A 21,013-nucleotide genomic window follows, 5' to 3' on the forward strand; every position below is an offset into this window, starting at 1 on the left:
CAACGTCCTGCTCGACCAATCAGCGGCCGAGATCGTCTCCATGTCCATATAAGGCAAGACGTTTGTCTGGGCGGGGCCGACGAGGCCATTGCGGCAAAATAATAGGGGAGTTCACTCGTCACATGCAAAGAATTTCGCCCTTCCGCGAAATTTACGCCGCAGTTTCGTCCGCTTTCATTTCAGATGTTAATCGCGAGGTTTGTGTCAACGGGTCATCGTGAAATATTCCTTTAATATACGGGAAACTCGGTGAAAGATAAAGTGATATATTGCCCTCCCCCCACCTGGAAAGTCAGAGAGACGGTCGGTGTTTGGAGTGGCGCGCTTCTCCTTCTCTCACTCGCTCTTCGACATCTTCAGGAGTAGCACGTACACTCTCACCTGAGGTAAGTACACGTTGGCTGTTACCAAGTATCTTCGTCGATGTGTAGTTTTATTGGAAGATTTATAATGTGGTGTTGTGTAGAGGTATGATTTTCGTTTGGGATATTGGTTAGATTTTGGGGTTATGGAAGGCTTCAGGCTTAACTTTATTAGAATTGCAGAGTGATGAGTTATTGGTTTGGTTATATGCAAAGTTTCGAGAGTATTATAGAGTATTATTGTTCCATAATTTATCTCATTTAGTAAGTAGGAGAGTCCGTGATTTTTTAATATGCTTTTTAAATCCAGTTATTCTTTAAAACCTAACCGGTTATTGTGTATGATTTAGTAGTTAATACAGTCATTTTTACATCGCGTATAAGTAAAGGAAACTTGCTTTTCCAACCATAAGTTAGGTCACTTCCCGAAACCGCCATTGAACAATGTACTTTCACCGGTAACTTTACTTCCTTTCCCCTCGTTAAGTTATTTTTACCAGAGTCGTTTAAGTGACCGATTTCGTGAATATAGCTGTTTTGGGAGTATTTTTTGAAGTTTGAGACGATAAAATCCTTCTAAAATGAAAGACTCGTGGTTAGGGAGTGTCAAGCGCATGGTGACGTCACGTGGCAATCTGGCGGTCACGGGGCTGACACCCCCCCCCACACCCCCACTCGACGGCCTCACCGCCGTACCACCTCATTGACGGTGGAGGAAAAGGGGGCGGGGCCCTTTATATGCTAGGGCCGTTCCGGTGTTGGTTCAGTCTGTCACTTGCTCCCGAAGTGATCACTGGTGCTCGTTGGGCCTCTTGTCCCATTCCATTTAGTCATTATCTGTGATAATATCTGGTAAATATCTTGTGGTTTTTTTGTGCAGTTACAGATATAACTTTTACTTGTGAAATTTCTTGGTTCAATGGAGTGTTGTGTTGAAACGATGTGCCACCAACCGGTTTGGAAGTTGTGATGGCATCGTTGTGGTTTATCTTTGTATATAAATTATATTTGACAACTTTGGATGGAAACTTACTTGCACACTGGCATGTAAAGTGAATGTCTAGCATTGATTTCAGTGTTGGATACAGGTTTCGATTCCTTAGAATCCTTATGAAGAGTTTTTCGTGTAAATTGTTGCCGGATTTCGAGGCTTCTAGCTTTTTGACCATCAAATACACATGTTGAAGCTTATTTTGAAAACTTGAAGCTTAGTTTGAAAGCTTGAAGGGTTTAGACCTGAATTTCATTGATGAAGTTTTACTCACGTTTTATATCCAAGCAGTGTGTTAATTTTAAATTTACTTAACACTATTACTTTCTCTTGCAGCTAATACAAAATGTGTGACGACGAAGTAGCCGCGTTGGTTGTAGACAATGGCTCCGGTATGTGCAAAGCTGGTTTTGCCGGGGATGACGCCCCCCGTGCTGTGTTCCCATCCATTGTCGGCAGACCACGTCACCAGGTAATTACTGTGCTGATTTTTGGTTGTTTGAAAAACTGAAGACATGAAATTTTTGAGAAAATGAAAGGCCTATGGCAGGTTTTTTCTCTTGCGGTTGTGTGTCAATTCACTTGAATGTTGTAAGATATGCCTAGACACTCCAGGTGTACATAGATTAATTTTGCCAGGGGTGGGGTCTTGTCATTATCAATGTTTGCAAGTTTGCCCATCATTATCAATAAATTAAGTTTGCCTTACCATGTAACATTTTACTTTAATGTTCACAATTGTACTTAGCGGTGTCCACCGTTAATGTGATTCAAAGTGTATTTTGATTTTTTTGAAGTCGCTAAACACGCCTTCATATCAGTACTAATGCAACCAACCCCCCCCTTCATATGGGACACACAATAATAATGCCACTTCTTTCAGGGTGTGATGGTTGGTATGGGTCAGAAGGACTCTTATGTCGGTGATGAGGCCCAGAGCAAGAGAGGTATCCTTACCCTGAAGTACCCAATTGAGCACGGTATCGTAACTAACTGGGATGACATGAGAAGATCTGGCATCATACCTTCTACAATGAACTTCGTGTTGCCCCGAAGAGCACCCCGTCCTCCTGACGGAGGCTCCCTGAACCCAAAGGCCAACAGGGAAAAGATGACCCAGATCATGTTCGAGACCTTCAACACCCCAGCCATGTACGTGGCTATCCAGGCCGTGCTCTCCCTGTACGCTTCCGGTCGTACCACAGGTATCGTGCTCGACTCTGGAGATGGCGTCTCCCACACTGTGCCCATCTACGAGGGGTATGCACTTCCTCATGCCATCCTCCGTCTGGACTTGGCAGGTCGTGACTTGACCGATTACCTCATGAAGATCCTGACCGAACGTGGCTACACCTTCACGACCACCGCCGAGCGAGAAATCGTGCGTGACATCAAGGAAAAGCTCTGCTACGTCGCATTGGACTTCGAGCAGGAGATGACCACTGCCGCCTCCTCCTCTTCCCTGGAGAAGTCGTACGAGCTTCCCGACGGTCAGGTCATCACCATCGGTAACGAGAGGTTCAGGTGCCCAGAGGCTCTGTTCCAGCCATCCTTCCTGGGTATGGAATCGTGCGGCATTCACGAGACCACCTACAATTCCATCATGAAGTGCGACGTCGACATCCGTAAGGACCTGTATGCCAACACTGTGCTGTCCGGTGGCACCACCATGTACCCAGGAATCGCTGACAGAATGCAGAAGGAAATCACTGCCCTGGCACCCTCCACCATGAAGATCAAAATCATCGCACCTCCCGAGCGCAAATACTCCGTCTGGATCGGCGGTTCAATCTTGGCTTCTCTTTCTACCTTCCAACAGATGTGGATCAGCAAACAAGAGTACGATGAGTCTGGACCCTCAATTGTGCACAGGAAATGCTTCTAATTTAGGTCTAGGTCTTTAACAAATGTACATGATTTAGGATAAATTTTTACATTATTCTATTCCATTAGTTTTAAGTGTTATTTAATAAGGAATAAATTCATTTCTACAGACATGCTTTGGTTAACCTACCTAACTTTAAGGAAAGTATTTGACCACATTGCTATTGAAGGCCTGAGTTAACTATGAAGATTGGAAGTAGTACAAGTTTTGATGACTGATCCAAGTAAGCTGCTCAAAAAAGTAATTAAAACCAGCTGACTAATGTCATTGCTATAAATGTAAAATATCTTGGAGCAAATAATGAAAACTCCGAAAACTGAACCTATTGAGGTGTCAGAATGGGTTGAACTCGTAAAACTACTGTGATCCCTTGAGGGAGAAATTGACAAGTAAACACCAAGGTTTAAGGGTACAACAGATTCTGGTGGGTTTTGACATAACCGAGAAATTGACTTCTCTTCGGCTGCTAAGAGTTCATATCAAATGGAAACAAACTGTTTGCTGAAATCCGACAGCTTCTAATAACGAAGTAATACAAAGAACGGCGTGAATCCGCCCAAAAGTCTGCGGTAAAAAAACTGCTACATCTGCCGCAAACCTGTTGCTCTCGGGCCCAAACAGTTTAGAACTCTTGTAAAGGATTTTGTCAAGCCCAAGGTATGATTAAACTTAGCCGAACTGTAGTAGTTGCTATATGAATGTCTATGGTACAACAAAACTTTTCCTATATAAACCTTTTCATAAGTTGTATTTCAGCCAAACCCAGTTGACATCGCCTAAATACGCTTTGCTTTCAGGTACCTCTCCGCCAGAGAAGTTGCAGTGAGGGCAAGTAATGACCAATAAGTACGTGACCGCTATTCACAAGTACTCCACTGAGGAACTTGACATGACTTACATATTTATCACCTAGGATCATTTCAGGTAGGACCTATTTTGCTCTCAAACGAACAGTATTGACTTGAATGACGCACCATGTTTGCATTTCGGCCAAAACCGGAGTCTGGATCCTGTGCTTTCCAAAAAGTACGGTAATATAACTAGCGAGCTGAGATTAAATTTGAAGCACTCTAGACCCGTGTTCGGCATAGTCCTTGTTGCCAAGAAATAAAACCTAGGATATAAGGCTTTCGAGTTATTGTCTGCTTGATTCAAGTTTAATGGTTTGGTTCAGCAAGTAGTTACTTTCTTGCTTTAAGGGTAAAGAAGTTTAAGTTTTTGTCAAATTGGACTGCTTTTTCTTCCCTCTATACTTAGACACGCATTTCTTTATGACAGGCCTTACGATTTGTTTCTAAATGTCTGATATCATTAATTGCTCCCCAATAGGTAAATTATCCTTCGCGCAGTACTAACAAATCTGTGTTTCTACAGAATGCAGCGAGGTTCCCCCCCCCTGAAATCTTCGCACCTTAAAAAAAAATACTGGTTTGTCTTTTGCAGTTATAAATTATTTACGGTTAAGACACTTTTTATTATTATACTCGATATCCCTTCAGTCACAAGTAAGGAAACTTTAAAAATTTTGTCTTTAATAGGAAATAAAATATCCTAGCCTACACAATTTTTCATTCATTTAATTTTAAAGTTACTGATTTCTTGAAACGGCACTTGTTTTTTTAATGTTTTTTTTTTTTTCATGTAGATGGGGTTCACTTCTTGGTGTAAGTTTGCATAGAACTACGGTTTTCTCATTATTTTGACTTCTCTATCTGCTGTTGGCTGCCCTGTACAGAGGCCAAGGGTTATGTGCAGGATGTTATACGCGTTTGATTTCCACATGATTTATTTTTTTAATAAAAACTGTCTTCGTGGAAGTTACCAGGATTTGGCCTATTTGTTCTGCCAGTTTGTTAATGATCGCTTTTTGGTAATTCCTTGCGAACAGTATTTGTGTGGTAGCTACTTTGTCACAAGTTGTTCTAACACTGTAACCTGTTATCTTAGGACCAGTTCTGGTGGATAAGATTACTAATTCACAGAAAGATTTTTGATGGTCACAGTTCCGGCATTTCTCCAAGATGATCTGGAATCTCAGGTTGATCATTTAAGGTGACGTGGGTGTTCTAAATGCACCGGACATTTTCTGCAGGTGTTGCATACTGTAATTTTAAAGGCTAATGATCCTAAAAAGATGTTTCAGTTGAATGTTCTCGATTTTATTTCATTGGCTAGTCGACATATAAATCTGAAGGGTCTAGTAGATGACAAGGTTACCATTAATGTCAAAGGATTTTCAGGTCTAGAATAAAAAAAAAAAAGGATAATTAACTGGGGGAGGAAATAAACACGTTAGAAAACTACGCTAGGGGTGGGGTTGCCATTTTAACTTTTTGTCTTCTTACTTTTTAACTTTTTGATCATCAAGCTTATTTTGAGCCTTTTTCTTTTTTAAGGGCTCAGGCTTTATCCGTTCATGAAAACTAATTAGGACTTCTTGAAATGTAATTTTGGAATAACCCATGAAATTACTTAATTATTTACAGTAGGCTATATAGGGAGGGAGTCACAATTGGCTCAACACATACACAACTTGAAGTTAGCCATGTGTGTGTATTTGAGGTTCTATTCTCATGTTTAGGTCTTATACTTGTCTCCTTTTGTGAAGGTTCACGAACAGTTGGACCATTTTCTTCTCATCTTACTTTTGTTGTAATAAGACCTCACTATTAATGTTCACAGGCATATAAAGGCTAATTTGAAATAAAACTCTTAAGTGGTAAATATCACTTCCGAACTTAAATGCTGCACATTCTATTTTCCAGCCCATCAGATAAACACCAGCTGTGGTGCTGACCTTTTTGAGTGTTGTTTCTCTTGATTGTGATCAACAACTTCCACTCTATTCATGACGGTTCCTGGTAACAGACTTGGTAGATATCACTCCTGTACCGTGATGACTGGCTGAAAACTATTTTAGCTGTTTGTTCTAGGTGTGCCACATTAATTCCCATAAGTGGGCCCCCATGTAAGGGAACTTTAAAAATTTTTATTCTTTAATAGGAAACAAAATATCCTAGACTATTTTACACAATTTTTCATCCATTTATTTTTAAAGGTACTGATTTCTTGAAGGCACTTGTTTTTTTAATGTTTTTGTCATGTGTTATGGTCACCAATGTAGTTAGCCTAGAAAAGGAACCACTCCAAGTAGTCGTTTAATACCCACTGCATCTGTCATTCAGTGTGGTAATTAGCAACTTGAGGTTGGTTGGTTTTATGACATTTTCATTCCTGCTGTTGCCAGGCTGTTGAACTTTTTGTGTGCAGTTTTTATCATTTCTTTCCAGTTGAGGGCTAGGGTGCCATTTTATCTCACATTTACCCCAGAACCTCTGATTAGCAGCCAAGGAAGATGAAATGCTGAAAATTGTTCAGTAGCAAAGTGTGCATGGTCTAGTGAATTAGAGACTGGATTAATGGACTTGACAGTATTTCCAATAATAAATAGAGCCATCCACAGCGCAGCTTACCACTCTGTTTCTTCCTATCAACATGAACATTTAAATTTAGCAGACTGAAAGTTTAATGTAGTTGTGAAGGGATTCCAAATTTATCCCTGATGTTCCAAAGCAACTGTCAAAAACTGTCACTTCTTCGCTGTCTCATCTATACCCATCTTACTGCCACAGTCTGTTCCAAGACAGGTACCATCACTTGGTCAAACATCCGCCAAGAAGGTTTCCCAGGGTATGGGTATGCTAATACCCTTGGAGCTTATTGACGAGGGCTGGGAATACTACTGCAAGCAACTGAATCCCAACCACAGGCGTTACACCTTCAGTAGTATTTCATATGCCTCAGTGCAGGGCCATGCAGAGACTTAGGGCTGGACAGGGACTCAGAATGATAAAATAGCACCTCTTTATGACTATGAAACAGTAGTTCAACTAAGAAATAGTTATTTATGACTGACAGAGGGAAACATACATCGGTAGAGTGTTAACATAAAGAGAAGTAAATATCATAAGACAAAAAACTACAGTGTATGAGTGTCAGAATATAATCACCCATGACTCAGACTCATATTATTTCAGTAGTTGTAAATAAATAATGTACTATAACGTCTCAGTGTTAAATTTCGTTCTTTTTATAACCACCAATAAGAGGTCCAACAACTTCTCCTTAATGCACAGATTGAACATCTTTGCCTGAACAAGTTCGAGTCTGAAAAAAATCTTTCCGCAGTTGCAGATGTGACAGGCAGCGAAACATAAGTTTCCAATAGCTTAAAGAAATCTGGGACAATCTCATTGACATTGTTAACCTTCAGTGTGTTAAGCCTTGTAGGTACAGTCCAGAAAAAAGGGCACTTAGAACACTTGGGTCTAAAGAGGCAAGTGCTCGAGCGTCCCAAAAGCTCCGCCTCTCCGCACGTGCCTACCCCAGGTCCTTAAATAATGCTTTCAAAAGTATTATCATCGTCATCATAAGCGTTTTTGCACCAGCTTTTCCCCTTTATAGGGTTCTCACTACTTCCTTCGTTCTTGGGCCCCTGCTGTCAAAACTCCAGTAGATGTGGGGTTCTAGTTCCATATCCACTGCTTTTCTGACTAACTGTTTCTCACCCCTTCTTCATACCAAACTATCTCGACCTATTTGGTCTTGGCTTGTTTTCCAGGTCTGTTCACCAGAACTCTCCATCACTAACTTATTTGTCATACGATCTTCCCACCATACTCTAGCCGCGAATTCTAACATTATATGTCTGGTAAAAAAGTGACCAGTAGATACTGATATGTATATATTTCAGCTTAAAATCACAAATACTTGAACACTATGCCATGATGATGATGAGGAAGAGTCTACTCCAGCTCTAGTAATTGTACAGTATCTGAATTTCACAGATAAATGTGTGCATGAGGAGGATAGAGTTACTTTCTTCTCCATGGTCAAGTGGTTATTTGATTTTGACTTACATGGTGTGGGTTTAAATCCTGTCAGACATCAGAGTTAGAGTTTGTTTATTTCGACCTTGTACTTTGTAGAGACAAGCTTATCCCAAAGTGCAGAGAAATCAGGAGGTTTTGAGGTCTTTGTGGATATTAAAATACACTCTGTAGTCACACCTCAGTGCCCATGTTTCTGTTGGAAAGGGTAGTACAAGTCATGTGTGTTGTCCATCAAAAGGCTTTTTTTCTTTCCCCTCTGTACTGATGTGGCATTTTGATCTATCAGTTGTGTAGCTTAAAGAAATTTGGGGCTATCCCATTGACATTGTTATCCTTCAGTGTGTTAAGCATTGTAGCTACAGTCCAGAAAAAGGACACCTATAACACACAGGTCTAAAGTTGCAGTGCTTGGGCACCCTAAGCTCCACCTCTCCATGCTGATCCCAGTTCCTTAAATGATTCTGTCCAAAGTATCACTGTCATCATGAACATTTTTGTGCCATCTCGATGATGTTAGTTAGGCAAGATGTCAGTGCAATTGGGTGGCAGTTTGAAGCTCTTAAGTTCTTTATTTTTCAGTCTTCAGAAAACTTAGATAACATCCAGTTACCACACTGCTGGATAGCTGATGTCTTGCCATGTTCTGCTAATACTACTTGTAAAAAGTTTTGTGTTCTTTGATACATTGTCATCATTGCATATGAAGTTTTCATTAAGGCCTGGTGCTGTAGCATTGCAGGTTGCCAATTCATAACTGGGCTGTATCGTTGCTGGTTGCCAGTGCAGAGTCAAACCTTCTCATTGAAAATAAGATTCTGCTTTCTTTAAAAACTAGGTGTCTGTGATTTCAAAATCTGTGTGTAACCCAGGGAAGCTTCTGATATGCATGATATTCTACCAAAGTGGCTCAGTTAATTGCTACTTGCATATAAAGTCTGTCAACACTGACCATGAACTTTTAAAACTGGTGGCAGACTTGGTGTGAATTTTCCTGCTACTTTCTTAAGATGACACAAAGGATGACCAAGATTGACGTCGAGCTGATGTTTCTGCTCGACAAAACTGTGAAGTGTACTTTTTATATTTTTTATATATTATAATCTGTTGTATGATGTCTACAGCACCTAGTCAGTGCTTTTCATGTAGCTCGATGTCAGATTTTTTCTTCCAAAGACTACCAGTATACCAGTCTTCAAAGAAATAAACCAGTGGTTCATGGAAAAAGTTATATTCCTGATGTATGTAGAGTACCGTTGAGTAAATCAAAGGCATCATCAGCAGTTTGAAATTTATTTGGCATCTAACTATATTACTGAGTTCTTAAAATTTTGGCCAGTCTGCTCTGTGTAAGCACCGCCTTTGCATTGATGAGCAGCCGTTACTATTGGTAGCAATTGATGAATGATCAGTTGTATGCCAGTTGTCCAAAATTCTCCTACTGCAGTCAACAAGGCCTTATGAGCTGTTAATCAATAGGTCAGTACATGACAGTCCCTGTCTGTATATAAAAATGTGTTTGCTCTTCAGTGTTAATCAACCCATTGTCTTCATTTTCTACAAGTGATGGTAGAATAGTTCTTTTTGAGTTGGCCAAAACGTCTTTCCATAGAGGATGTAAACCGTTCATGCCTCAAATCAGTAGGAATGGTTTAGGAACATGGTGAATCAGATCAGCCATATCATCCTTGCAGAATCATTAGGTGATAAGTTTGCAGGTGTATTTGTATCTGAGAAATGTCATGGAGAACAAGTACAAGACTTTCACAGTGGCTTCATACCCATGGATTATATGATGTTCTAAAATTCATATACTCTTTCAGTATTTCCTCTTGACGTAAGGTTATAGATGAATGTTCATTAGTCAAAAGCTTCAATTCTTCATATTTAGACCTAAGACCTTGACTATTCCATGAGAGGATTAATGAAGAAGCCATAACTTTGTTCTAAAATCTTCTGTTGTAGATTCATTTCTAATGAATGTTCTTAGTCTCATGCTGCCTTCAGATTTTGAAGATGTTGTTGTAATGTTACGCTTGTCACCTCTTTTCTTGATGTCTTTCATTTAATGAGGAGGGTGGTGGCTCTCATCAGTGCCTCAGTCTAAATTTAGGTTACTTGATGTCTTATGTACTGCTGGCTCAGTAGTGCATTTTTCATTAAAGCATTTGATAACAGGTACTACATATATATTAAAGACTGGTATTTTGGTATTGTGTCCAGCTTGAGGTGACAGAGATAGAGTTCTTCCTCTCTTTCAGTTACTGTGGAGTTTTTGTGGGGTACATTTTGGTAATAGGTGCTTTTGACAGATCTCCATTTGTAGAGTCTTCTCAAGTTCAGGCAAAGTTGCCTGTGATAGTACTAAGCTGCTTCTAGTACTAGGGCAAGGTTCAGCAGCAGGAGGTGGAAGGTCTGATTCAGGGTGCAGTGCACTGGGAACATGGGTCTTTTCCTTCTCTGGGTAGTGAATGTTTTCTCCAAATTGACTTTTGATACTTGTAGGTGATGTAACAGACTTGCTAGGTTTTAAAGAGGTTTCAACAGGCATCTGTTTTGTTTTCAAGATCGTAATAGAACTTTTTGTTCTATCTAAAATCTTTTGGGATTCATCTGATCATTGTTTGATCGAAGTTAATATGGAGATGGATCAAGTTGTTTCTGATGTCAGCTTTTCAAGAAAGGTATTCTTGAAATCTCATGGCAGTTGGGATGGTACAGTATTCACCATGGTCTTATTGATCTCAGGTGGAATGACATTTATAGAAGTCTAAATAATGTTGAATGTTTAAGTGATCACCTCAAGACTATTATCGAGAGGAGAATTCCTTCTAAAATCCTCTGTAATTGCATAAAAGCTTGCCTGCCATGAAAAGCAAGAAGCTGATCATTTATGGAGGAACAGTCAACTGGACATTTTGTAGAGTAATTTAATTAAGCTTAGAAATCATGCTCAAGCTGTCTGTGAGAGATGTGTGAGTTTATAATGAAGGTGTGAAGGACCATAATTCATCACTCTTTGGAGTTGATTCAAGCATCCCTCCCCTTGTAGGAGCTGATGAAACTGCTGTATATTGTCCTAAGCAGAAGGCAGAACTTTTGGGTCAAGTCTTTGTGAGCAAACACTGTGGTGAATACTTGGTGTTTCCTCAGTCATGCTTTCCACAGCCTAAGCTGTGTTCAATGGCCTTCAAGCCTAGGGAAGTATAAACTTTGCTCCTGGGTCTTAACAGTTCTGGTGGCATAGATCCTAACGGTATCTTTCTCATCTTTTTAAATGACTGCTGATTTCATTGCTCCTAAGATTTTGAATCCAGTTTTAGTGACCATAAAACAGTCAGTCAAATGCTCCTAAGATTACTACTATTTTCAGAACATTAGCTGGACTTGCAAGAGTTCCTTCTGTTTGGAGGAAGGCCAATAGTTGTCATACCTAAGGGACTATGTCTGTCCTTATGCCTCTCTGAATATACAGTACACCGATTACAATTATCATTGTGTTATGTAGGGTTTTTGAGAAACTGCTATCTAAGCGTCTTTGTAGGTTTACTGTGGATACAGTAATAACCTGCTACCAGCATTACAGTTTGGGTTTGTAAAGACCTTGGTTGCTTGTGATGCACTCTTGTCAACATCTAACCTCTTGCAGAGTGCTCTTGATGAGGGCGCAGAGGCATGCATGGTCAGTCTCGAGTTCAGTGCAGCTTTTGATTGTGTGAATCATGAAGCGCTTATCTACAAGCTAAGATTATTGGAAGATATTTTATTAATATTTAAAATCAATTTTAAATTTGCAGAACCTAAAGAGTCTGTGTTGATGACCAGTATAGTAGCTTTCGTATAATGTCATTTCAGATGGTCCTCAAGGTGGTGTTTTTGGTCCTTTGCTATTTATTATCTATAGTAGTGACATTTGGCATGTTCTGGTGTACAAACTGATGAACAAACATGCCTATAATTTTACTCTTCTGGTTGTTGTTCCTTCTCTGCACCTTGAGTGGAGCAGGCTTTGTGGCATGACGCTTGTTCTAAAACTCAGAGTGTGTTAGTCAGTTGATCCAAAACAGTTTTGTCTTTGCATCCTGTTTACTTTTAAATGGTACATTTTTAAATGTCAGTGACTTGTTTAAGATCTTAGGTTAACTTTTGATAAGAATTGACTTTTGAGAAGCATATATGAATATTGCTTCCTCTGTTTCTCAAAGAGTTGATATCTCGCAGAAATGTTTTAGAATGTTCCACTAATATATCTAAATGTTTGGAGTACTATTCTCTAGTGTGGTCTTCAGGTGTTGGCTCTCGTCTCATTATTTTTATTACTATTCAGAAGGTGAACCTCATTCATATGGAACAAGTCCACAAGGGGGCCATTGACTTGAAATTCAAGCTTCCAGAGAAAATGGTGTTCATCAGTAAGAAGCAACGGAAAATACAGTTGGAAGAGATCGCTTATTAAAAAATGGAGAACAAAACAACAAATAAGTAAATAAATAAAGTTATTAAAATACAAGGAGAATTGCATTAGGGTAGAAATGCATTCTGAAGCTCCAGCTGCTCAACATGTTCAGGGAGACTGCCACAGTCTAACATTGTGAGGAATAAAGGACCTCTGGAACTGAGAAGTTCGACAGTGAGGCATTTTTATTGCATATTGTTGCTGCTCTTCAACAAATCTGGTTGCTCTCTGTAGGAAAAAGGGATCAGAGATCAATTGTGAATGTGAAAGATCTCTGTTAAAAGAGACCATCCGTCAGTGGTCCAAGTCATAACTGCTAATATTAGGAAGTAGAAACCTATCACCAAGAACCACTCTTGGACAGAGTTATGTCATCAATCAAGTTTATTTTCCCAGCTCTTAATGTTGACTTTCAGCATAGACGTAAAGTGGGCTCGTTATGTCTATTTCATAGATGTACTACAACAATAAACGTCCTTTTGCCCTGTTCTTTACCTGACCTAGCTGTTTTTGCTTGCAGTACTAGGCAGAGTGTTGCTGTGAACAATGTGATGTTTTCTAGCCCCAGGTTTATTATTACTCAGTTTGCTAGGAGTTTTATATTGGCTACAACTAAAATGTGGAATAATTTGCCTAGTGCAGTTATGGAATCTTCTGATCTACAAATGTGTAAGCGGGGAGAGTTCATTCCAGCATTTTACTGACGCCTCCTGAATTCAGGTGTATCATTTTTATTTTCTAATCCCTCATATTTAATTATTTATCACCTTTTCTTATAACTTGTCTCTCTCTGCAAGCTGATTTCCCTTTAAACCTTTTTGTGTTTATAGTCTGTTTACTCTGTCAATAAGGATTTACAGCTGAGAATTTAAAGAAAGAGAGAAAAGGCCTGCTCGTACGTGGCCAGTTAGTGATTTGTAAAGCACTGCTCCTACAGTTTAGTACTTCAAACACCTGTCGTTAAGAAATAGAAACCTACCACCGGAGACCACTTTTGGACAGAGGTATGTCTTCAGTCAAGTTTATTTTCCCAACTAATGTTGACATCTAGCATAGACGTTAAGTGGGTTCATTATGTCTATTTCATAAAATGTACTACAACAACAAACATCCTTTGCACTCTTCTTAACCTGACCTAGCTGTTTTCCCTTTGGTCCAAGTTGCAGTTAGAATAGTTTGGGTAGAGGTGCCGTTACCATATTCCGGTGATGAACAAGTGCTACATATTTTTGTTTTTGCAGATTGCATGGGTGACCATACTTGAAGCATTTATAACATTGCAAAGGCTTTGGCTTGAATGGATGGATGGATATTCTCTCATTCTCAATTGTAAGGTGAGAGTATGCTACAGTCCTCAAAATTCAGGATAAAATGGTGGTTCAAGGGGCGTTGTGTACTTTCCGTACTTTCCAAACGTTTCTTTGGTACATTTCCAATAAGGCATCCTCTTTAGAATTGTAGAAATTTTTATTAGATATAACTCCTCTTCCATAGTTGAGGTTTAAGTATGGCTTTATCTCAATCATAATCTTTGGCTAAGCATATGAGACTGAGTCTTTGATTTTGTATGGCTAAGCACAGTGTTCTTACCAAAACGAAAAATATCTCCCATCTGTATTGTACCCACCTTCCTTTTCAAGATGTGGTAGATTTGATACATTTACAGTATTACTCATTCGCTGGTGCTACAAGCCACATCACAAGGTCTTGGGTACATCTAAACTTTTTGAAGACATTTTACAAATTGCTTCACTTACTTTCAAGTAATAAATTTATATATTTTTAATGTCACACTTTAATTTGAAAGGTTCTTCATGATTGCTGAGTTTTGTTTAGGCAACCATGTTTTTACCGGTGTCTAGGTTCATTCTGGTTTCCTTCTTCACCCCAGAAGATTGAAAAATCTCATACAAGACCCCATAATTTGTTTCCAGTGCTACATATGTAATGTGAAAGCCTGTCATTTTATGAATATTTTCATAATTTATTTGGTCTAGGTTCTTTACATGTTTTATTATTCCAGTTTCTCTACCAAATTTATAATAGAATTTAGATTGCTTGGCAACAAAGAATCATTTGAAGAGTGATCTTCATCCACTGTAGTATCCATAACCTTGTGAGGAGTAAAAGTTGCCAACTGTGTTAGGTCGTCACAGGGTTGGCATTCCAATTTGATGATCTCTAAAAGAGGTGATTTCTTTACCAGTGACACAGATAAGAACTGATTCCCAAATGTCCATTGCTTACCTTACTTGGAACGGGTGGCACCAATTTGAGCAGGGTGGCTTAAGTGTAGGCTAAACCCACCTAATGGGTCTGAGAGTATTACATGAATACAGTCATCCAAATTTTCATTTATCTTGGTGGGCAAGCCAGGAGAAATCTGAGTTATTCTCAGAAACCAGCCCACTTCTGGAATCCAGGGACTAGCTCTGAGAGTTATTCCCACACCTGAGATATCAATACAGTGTATAGATTCCCTACTATTGGCTTTGGAAATGGATTCCAATCCCAGTAATGGTATCCCTTTTCAGTAATCAAGACAGTGAAGGGAAGGTTGAGATGGTTGGAGAGTAAGGTGGAAGAAAGCTGATAAAATCTCAAAGAGATTGAATTAATACTGTAATGATAAAAGAGAAAGGGAGTTGACAGACATTTAGATCTGAACTTCTGGAAAAGAGGTTGCCCCAGTCTGAGACCCGTCTTGCCCGTCGCATGGCTTCAGCACAGGGAGTAAATATTCTTTGGTGAAATAATGTGGCTATAATAATGCATTCCTCCTATTAGATGGTAAGACAATGAATAAAATTAAATACACATGATGAATGTGTGTATGAAAACATCAAATACACTCTGCAACTCTTCAAACCATTAAAGGTGCTCATTTGACTTCTAATGAGGAGGAAATAGTATTGGTAAGCAATCATCGCTCCATCCGAGTGTATCATAACTGCATATAGGCAGGAGGGTCTCGATGAGGTATGCTCCGCCCCATCCCATCTTGAGTGTATCCTCTTCTCTGTTAGTTCATTTAATGTTGTCTCAGTGCAGGGTACAAATTAATAGTTTTCAAATACCATTTGAAACCAGAAAATGACAAATAACTACCCAGTATAGTTCTTTTTGTCTTAGATTTTTAACCATATAAATACCATGCCTTATGGTGAGGTTAGAGGCCTGCACAGGCAAAACTGAACCCACTAACATTCAGTTATACCTGTGCAGTTATGCCTGTGCAGGCAAAACTGAACGTTGGTGGGTTCAGTTTTCCTTGCACAGGTCGACTGTGGTGGCCTTAACAATTATAGAATGTGGTTTAACCTGGATTTTACTGCTGCCTGAGGTAGCCAATTCTTGTGACCATCATTTATGTGGCGTCCAAATTGTAATGAAATTCAATGACCCTTATACTTGTTGTCGTGTTTTCCCCTTCTACATTTGTTAGTGTCTTAAAATTTATATTTCCATCTTATTCTTGGGTAGCTGTAACTGAGTGTTTATCTTAAGATGGGCACACAGTAATTTTGGACTTAGGTTTTTCACTTAGTCGTTATCTTGAGAGGGGCACTCAACAATTTCACCAAGTCCACAGTTGGACTTGGGTTTTCTTTAGAATCTTTTCACTTAGTCTTTATCTTAAGAGGGGCACGCAGTAATTTCACTAAGTCCATAAATTGGACTTAGGGTTGTCTTTAGAATTACTCCACAAAATCTCTGCACTCTTGCCCTTGATGCCCTGTTCTGCCCGTCTGTTGTTCATCCCTTCTCCTTATATGCAATTCTGGGTTATGTCTGCTATGACGTCACTGTTTAAGGTGATGCTAAAGCCTTATGCATTTTTTCCCTTCGTTTCACTCAGTGGGTTCTTTTCCCGTTAATTTTCACATTCACATTTCATTCGATAAGTCATTCTATTAGTGGCTTCTACAGTGTGTTTTCCTCGTAGGGGAACAACGGCTCCTTTCGCGAGCGACCATATGTCTCGGAGCGAACAACGGCTCCTCTGTTCTCCGTTAACCTTTGACCCTCTGATGGATTCAGTAGAGGGTGCTGACTAAGTATTGTTCACATTCACTGTACACAAACACCATTTCGATTGGCACCTTTGCGACTACACAGACACCTGCAGACTAGAAAGTGTTATTCTCTGTTTTTCTCTGTTATTCTCTGTTATCTTGTTGTGCCTTCTTGTATTTGTTAAGGTACAGTCTTATAAGATTACGTACATTCTAAAACACCAGAGCTGCAGCTCTCAAATTCATACTTGCAGGCGTCCAGGGGGAGGCACTATACAATTTCTAGTTTATTGCTAAGGCTGACGTTTCACAACTACTTTTGCTGCATCTTCAGGCTGACTCTTCAATAATTATACAAAAAATCATTTATTAAAACTAATTAAAATCACTACAATATTGAAACGAGGAGAAAAAAAAAAGCAAAAACAAAAACGAAACGTAACAATAAGACAAATAGGACCTTCAAGCGATAAATAGAAGATGTTTGGGTGTTTAACGATGAAACAGTTGGTTTTATCATAATGGACTCTAAAGTTGATATTGTTATTATTATTCATATGGAACAAGCCCACAGGGGCCATTGGCTCGAAATTCAAGCTTCCAAAGAATATGGTATACATTTGGAAGAAGTAAAAGGAGGTAAAGGGTTACGATCTCTTTATGGAAGGTCATCCAATTCGATGATTGCATAGAGGCCCTGTGGAGGAGAGTAGAAATGGAGTTTAATTTAAAATTAAGATAACAGAAGCTATAAAAATTTGTACCCAAACCTGTAAAAGTATCTTTCCTATAAAAACATGTATAAAAACCTTGTTCATTTCTAGAGACTAGACGATCCAGGAATGGTAATTTATTATTGGATTCTTTCTCCAGCGTAAACTTTATGTCCGGGTGTCGGGTATTAACATAGTCTAAAAAAGAGTCAGCATTAACGTAAGTTTATAAAACAAGGGGTGGATAGAAAGAGGGGCAACTATCCAGCGCCTGCTCTTAAAGATATTGGCGAACACTGGACCCAGAGAGGAACCCATTGCCATCCCAGCCACCTGTCTATACACAGTAACATTAAAAGTGAAGCCTGTGCCTAGCCTGGCACATTCTAAAAATTGCTTGAATAACGTCCTGTGTTTTTATGAAATAAAACATTCTCACTGAAAAACAACTTATTTAAAATGGTCTCTTCCACAATGATGTTGGTGAACAGAGATTCCACACCCAGGCTAACCATGTATAAGTCATCTTTAAAACTAGCCGAGTTTTTCATAGAGTAAGAATTTGTGGTTAAGGGTTCTAATATTGGTACAAGGTATTTATGCATTCTTTAACTTGGTGTATTCACAGAAGAGAGTATGGGCCGCATCGGAGTACCTACCTTGCACACTTTCGGCAGTCCACGCAATACTCCATATGACGAACCTGTGACAAAAAGGTTTTGGTAGGTTTGTGTTTCTGTGACACTGTTTTGTTGTAATGTCCTTAAAAATCTGTTTATCTTGTCCTCCGTTGTGATGATATTATATAGATCTGGAGAGCCTACTTTTTCTCGAAGTTTGTTTGGTCGTTTAATATTATTATTATTTTAGTAGATGAAACCTATTCACATGGAACAGGTCACTGACTTGAAATTCAAGCTTTCAAAGAATGTTGGTCTCAGCCTCCCACTGCAGACCCCACACTGCAGCAGTAACTGATCATGGTACAGAGCCAGTGATTTTTCATCGGCCTGGGGGAGATGCGAACCCGTGACATCTGAGTGGCATGCCACGACGCTGGCCACCGTCCCAGCGGACCAGAATAGCATGCTTACCATTTTATTGATATGGTCTTGTTTGTGGAGAGGGACTGTACCCTTACTTTATCTGGTCTTGTAATGATATCTTCCTCACTGGCTAAGTTCTTTAAGAGGAATGGGGTCCATTTAGTTCGTAAACTGCTAGAAGTACTGTGGGATGTTGACGAAATTTGCGATCTTGAATTGTCAGAGTTAAAGCAAAAAGGAAGGTCTTTAATCCTATGGAGTAGTGACTAACGGGAGGAGAAATTGTTGGTACAGTATATCAGTTTATAATTTGGTAGGCAGAAGTCCAACCCTAAGGAGAGTAAAAATTCTTCCCATTTAGACAAGACACGATTTGAAAGGTTAAAAAACAGAATGTGAATTTTGGTTAAAGACAGGGATAACAACACACAAACTTTTTAACTTCCACTTGTTCCTATTAGTGATCTGTTGCAGGAAGCTATTGGTGGACGCATTGAACAACGGGGTAAAAATGATTGAATCTAAAGGTGTCAAAGATCCTAGCACTGCACTGTAGTCCTATGTTTAGCCACCAAGATCCCAGCACTGCACTGTAGTCCTAGTTTCAGCCACCAAGTCTTTCAGTCTATTTAGTTTCTTGTATTTGGTATTAATTTCTAATTCTGATTGTTCAGTAAGACCATCAATAGTTTCCTACAACAGGGCACTCAACTATTTATTGCATGATGGTCCTATTTCTCTTATCATTACCCGGTTGTTTTTGTTGTCTAATTTTGGCTCCCGTCTTGGTAGGTCCTTCTTTTAGTGTCATGGTGTTTTGATGTTATAAAAGAGGTAATAATCATTTTAATTAATAAATGAGTTAATAATAATATTAATTAGTTTTAATAAACGTTTTTATGTATAATCATCGCAGAGTCAATTTCCTGTATGCTTTTTCAGCCTTGAAGATGCAACACTGCAGTTGTGAAACGTCGGCGTTAGTAATATAAAGTGTATATTGTACTGTGCCTTCCCTGGGTTACCTGCAAGTATGTACGTATATATATATATATATATATATATATATATATATATATATATATATATATATATATATATATATATATATATATATATGTGTGTGTGTGTGTGTGTGTGTGTGTGTGTGTGTGTGTGTGTGTGTGTGTTACACCATTCATCCTATTAGGCGATTAAATTTAGTTTTCTCGTGTCTGTACAATATTTTATTACAAAACAATTATACAGTCAAGACATTGAAAGAAAGTAGCAACAATTATGTCGTAGGGATTAGGATATTCATGCTCCAATTACTGATGCGAACTAAAATACTGAACATTATCTCCCGTTCAGTTTGACTTTTTATATTAGATACGAGTAACTTAAATTATTAAATTGCTTGAGTGATTATTTTCAAAAAATGAATTTTACAAAAACTGAACTTGATACGTTTATTTATTTTATTTTATTTTCTTGGTTTTAAGTTTCAAATAATTCCTGTCGTGTACGATAAGTGCGTGAAATGAACTGTACATTTGACAGTGATTCTGTGAAGGTAACTTCGTCCCTGATTTGACGAACTGCTGTATCCAATTTTTTTTTTTTAAGTTTTTGAGGAGAAAATGGCTTACTTTTTTTTTTAAGCCATTGACTTAAAACCCTAGAAATTTGTTTTAACGGAGGAGCCACAATGGGATGCTTGTCGGCTAGCATTCTGCTAGGCCCGAGTTCGAGTCTCCGGCCAGCCAATGAAGAATTAGAGGAATTTATTTCTGGTGATAAAAATTCATTTCTCGGTATAATGTGGTTCGGATTCCACAATAAGCTGTCGTTGCTAGGTAACCAGTTGGTTCTTACCCACGTAAAATAAAATCCTTCGGGCCAGCCCTAGGAGAGCTGTTAATCAGCTCAGTGGTCTGGTTAAACTAAGGTGTACTTAACTTTTCTTGACGAATACCAGCGAAGGTCATTTGTGTAGGTGTATAACAAAATTGTGAATAATTATTTTTATTTACTTATTTATTTATTGTTTGTTTTTGCGTGTTTGGTAGCTCAAGGGTTGGCCATATCTCATTCTACAGGTACAGAAACTCGGAAGGGGGGAGTGCCGTCAGTGCACCTCATGCTGTGCACTATAGGCATTACTTAAGGTTCTTTGCAGCGTTCCTTCGGCCCCTAGCTGCAACCCCTTTCGTTCCTTTTACTCTACCTCCTTCCATATTATCTTTTCTTCCATCTTCCTTTCCACCCTTTCTTAACAATTGACTCATAGTGCAGCTGCGAGGTTTTCCTCTTGTCACACCTTTCAGACCTTCTACTGTCAGTTTCCGTTTCAGCGCTGAATGACCTCATAGGTCCCAGTGCTTGGCCTTTGGCCTAAATTCTATATTCAATTCAATCCAGGTGATTTCGTTTTTCTAATGATTTCGTTTTTTCATCGAAAAGCTTAGGCTAGAGGGCTGCAAATTGGTATGTTGATCATCCACCCTCCGGTCATCAAACACACCAAATTGCAGCCCTCTAGCCTTAGTAGGTTTTATTTTATTTAAGGTTAAAGTTAGCCATAATTGTGCGTCTGGCACCGCTATAAGTACCAACAGCACATGCCAGCACCGGGCTGTGGCTGAAAGTTCCATGGGCCGCGGCTGAGAGCTT

At 39.1% G+C, this 21,013-nt stretch overlaps 1 protein-coding gene and 1 long non-coding RNA gene across 2 annotated transcripts; both read left to right on the plus strand.

Moving 5' to 3' along the window:
* The first annotated feature begins 247 nt into the window (after nucleotides 1-247).
* On the plus strand, nucleotides 248-3,346 carry LOC136855692 (actin, clone 403-like). Its single transcript, XM_067133006.1, is given in 6 exon segments — nucleotides 248-386; nucleotides 1,690-1,825; nucleotides 2,237-2,354; nucleotides 2,357-2,398; nucleotides 2,401-2,436; nucleotides 2,439-3,346. Coding segments are annotated over 5 exon segments (1,122 nt in total). The 5' UTR covers nucleotides 248-386; nucleotides 1,690-1,699; the 3' UTR covers nucleotides 3,239-3,346.
* A 687-nt stretch (nucleotides 3,347-4,033) lies between these two features.
* Nucleotides 4,034-19,265, plus strand: LOC136855693 (uncharacterized). The gene is made up of 2 exons (XR_010858102.1): nucleotides 4,034-4,162; nucleotides 17,941-19,265. It is a non-coding gene; the product is annotated as an uncharacterized lncRNA (long non-coding RNA).
* Nucleotides 19,266-21,013: the final 1,748 nt, after the last annotated feature.

This window comes from Macrobrachium rosenbergii, chromosome 32, assembly GCF_040412425.1.
Source record: "Macrobrachium rosenbergii isolate ZJJX-2024 chromosome 32, ASM4041242v1, whole genome shotgun sequence".
In the NCBI taxonomy this organism is placed as follows: Eukaryota; Metazoa; Arthropoda; class Malacostraca; order Decapoda; family Palaemonidae; genus Macrobrachium; species Macrobrachium rosenbergii.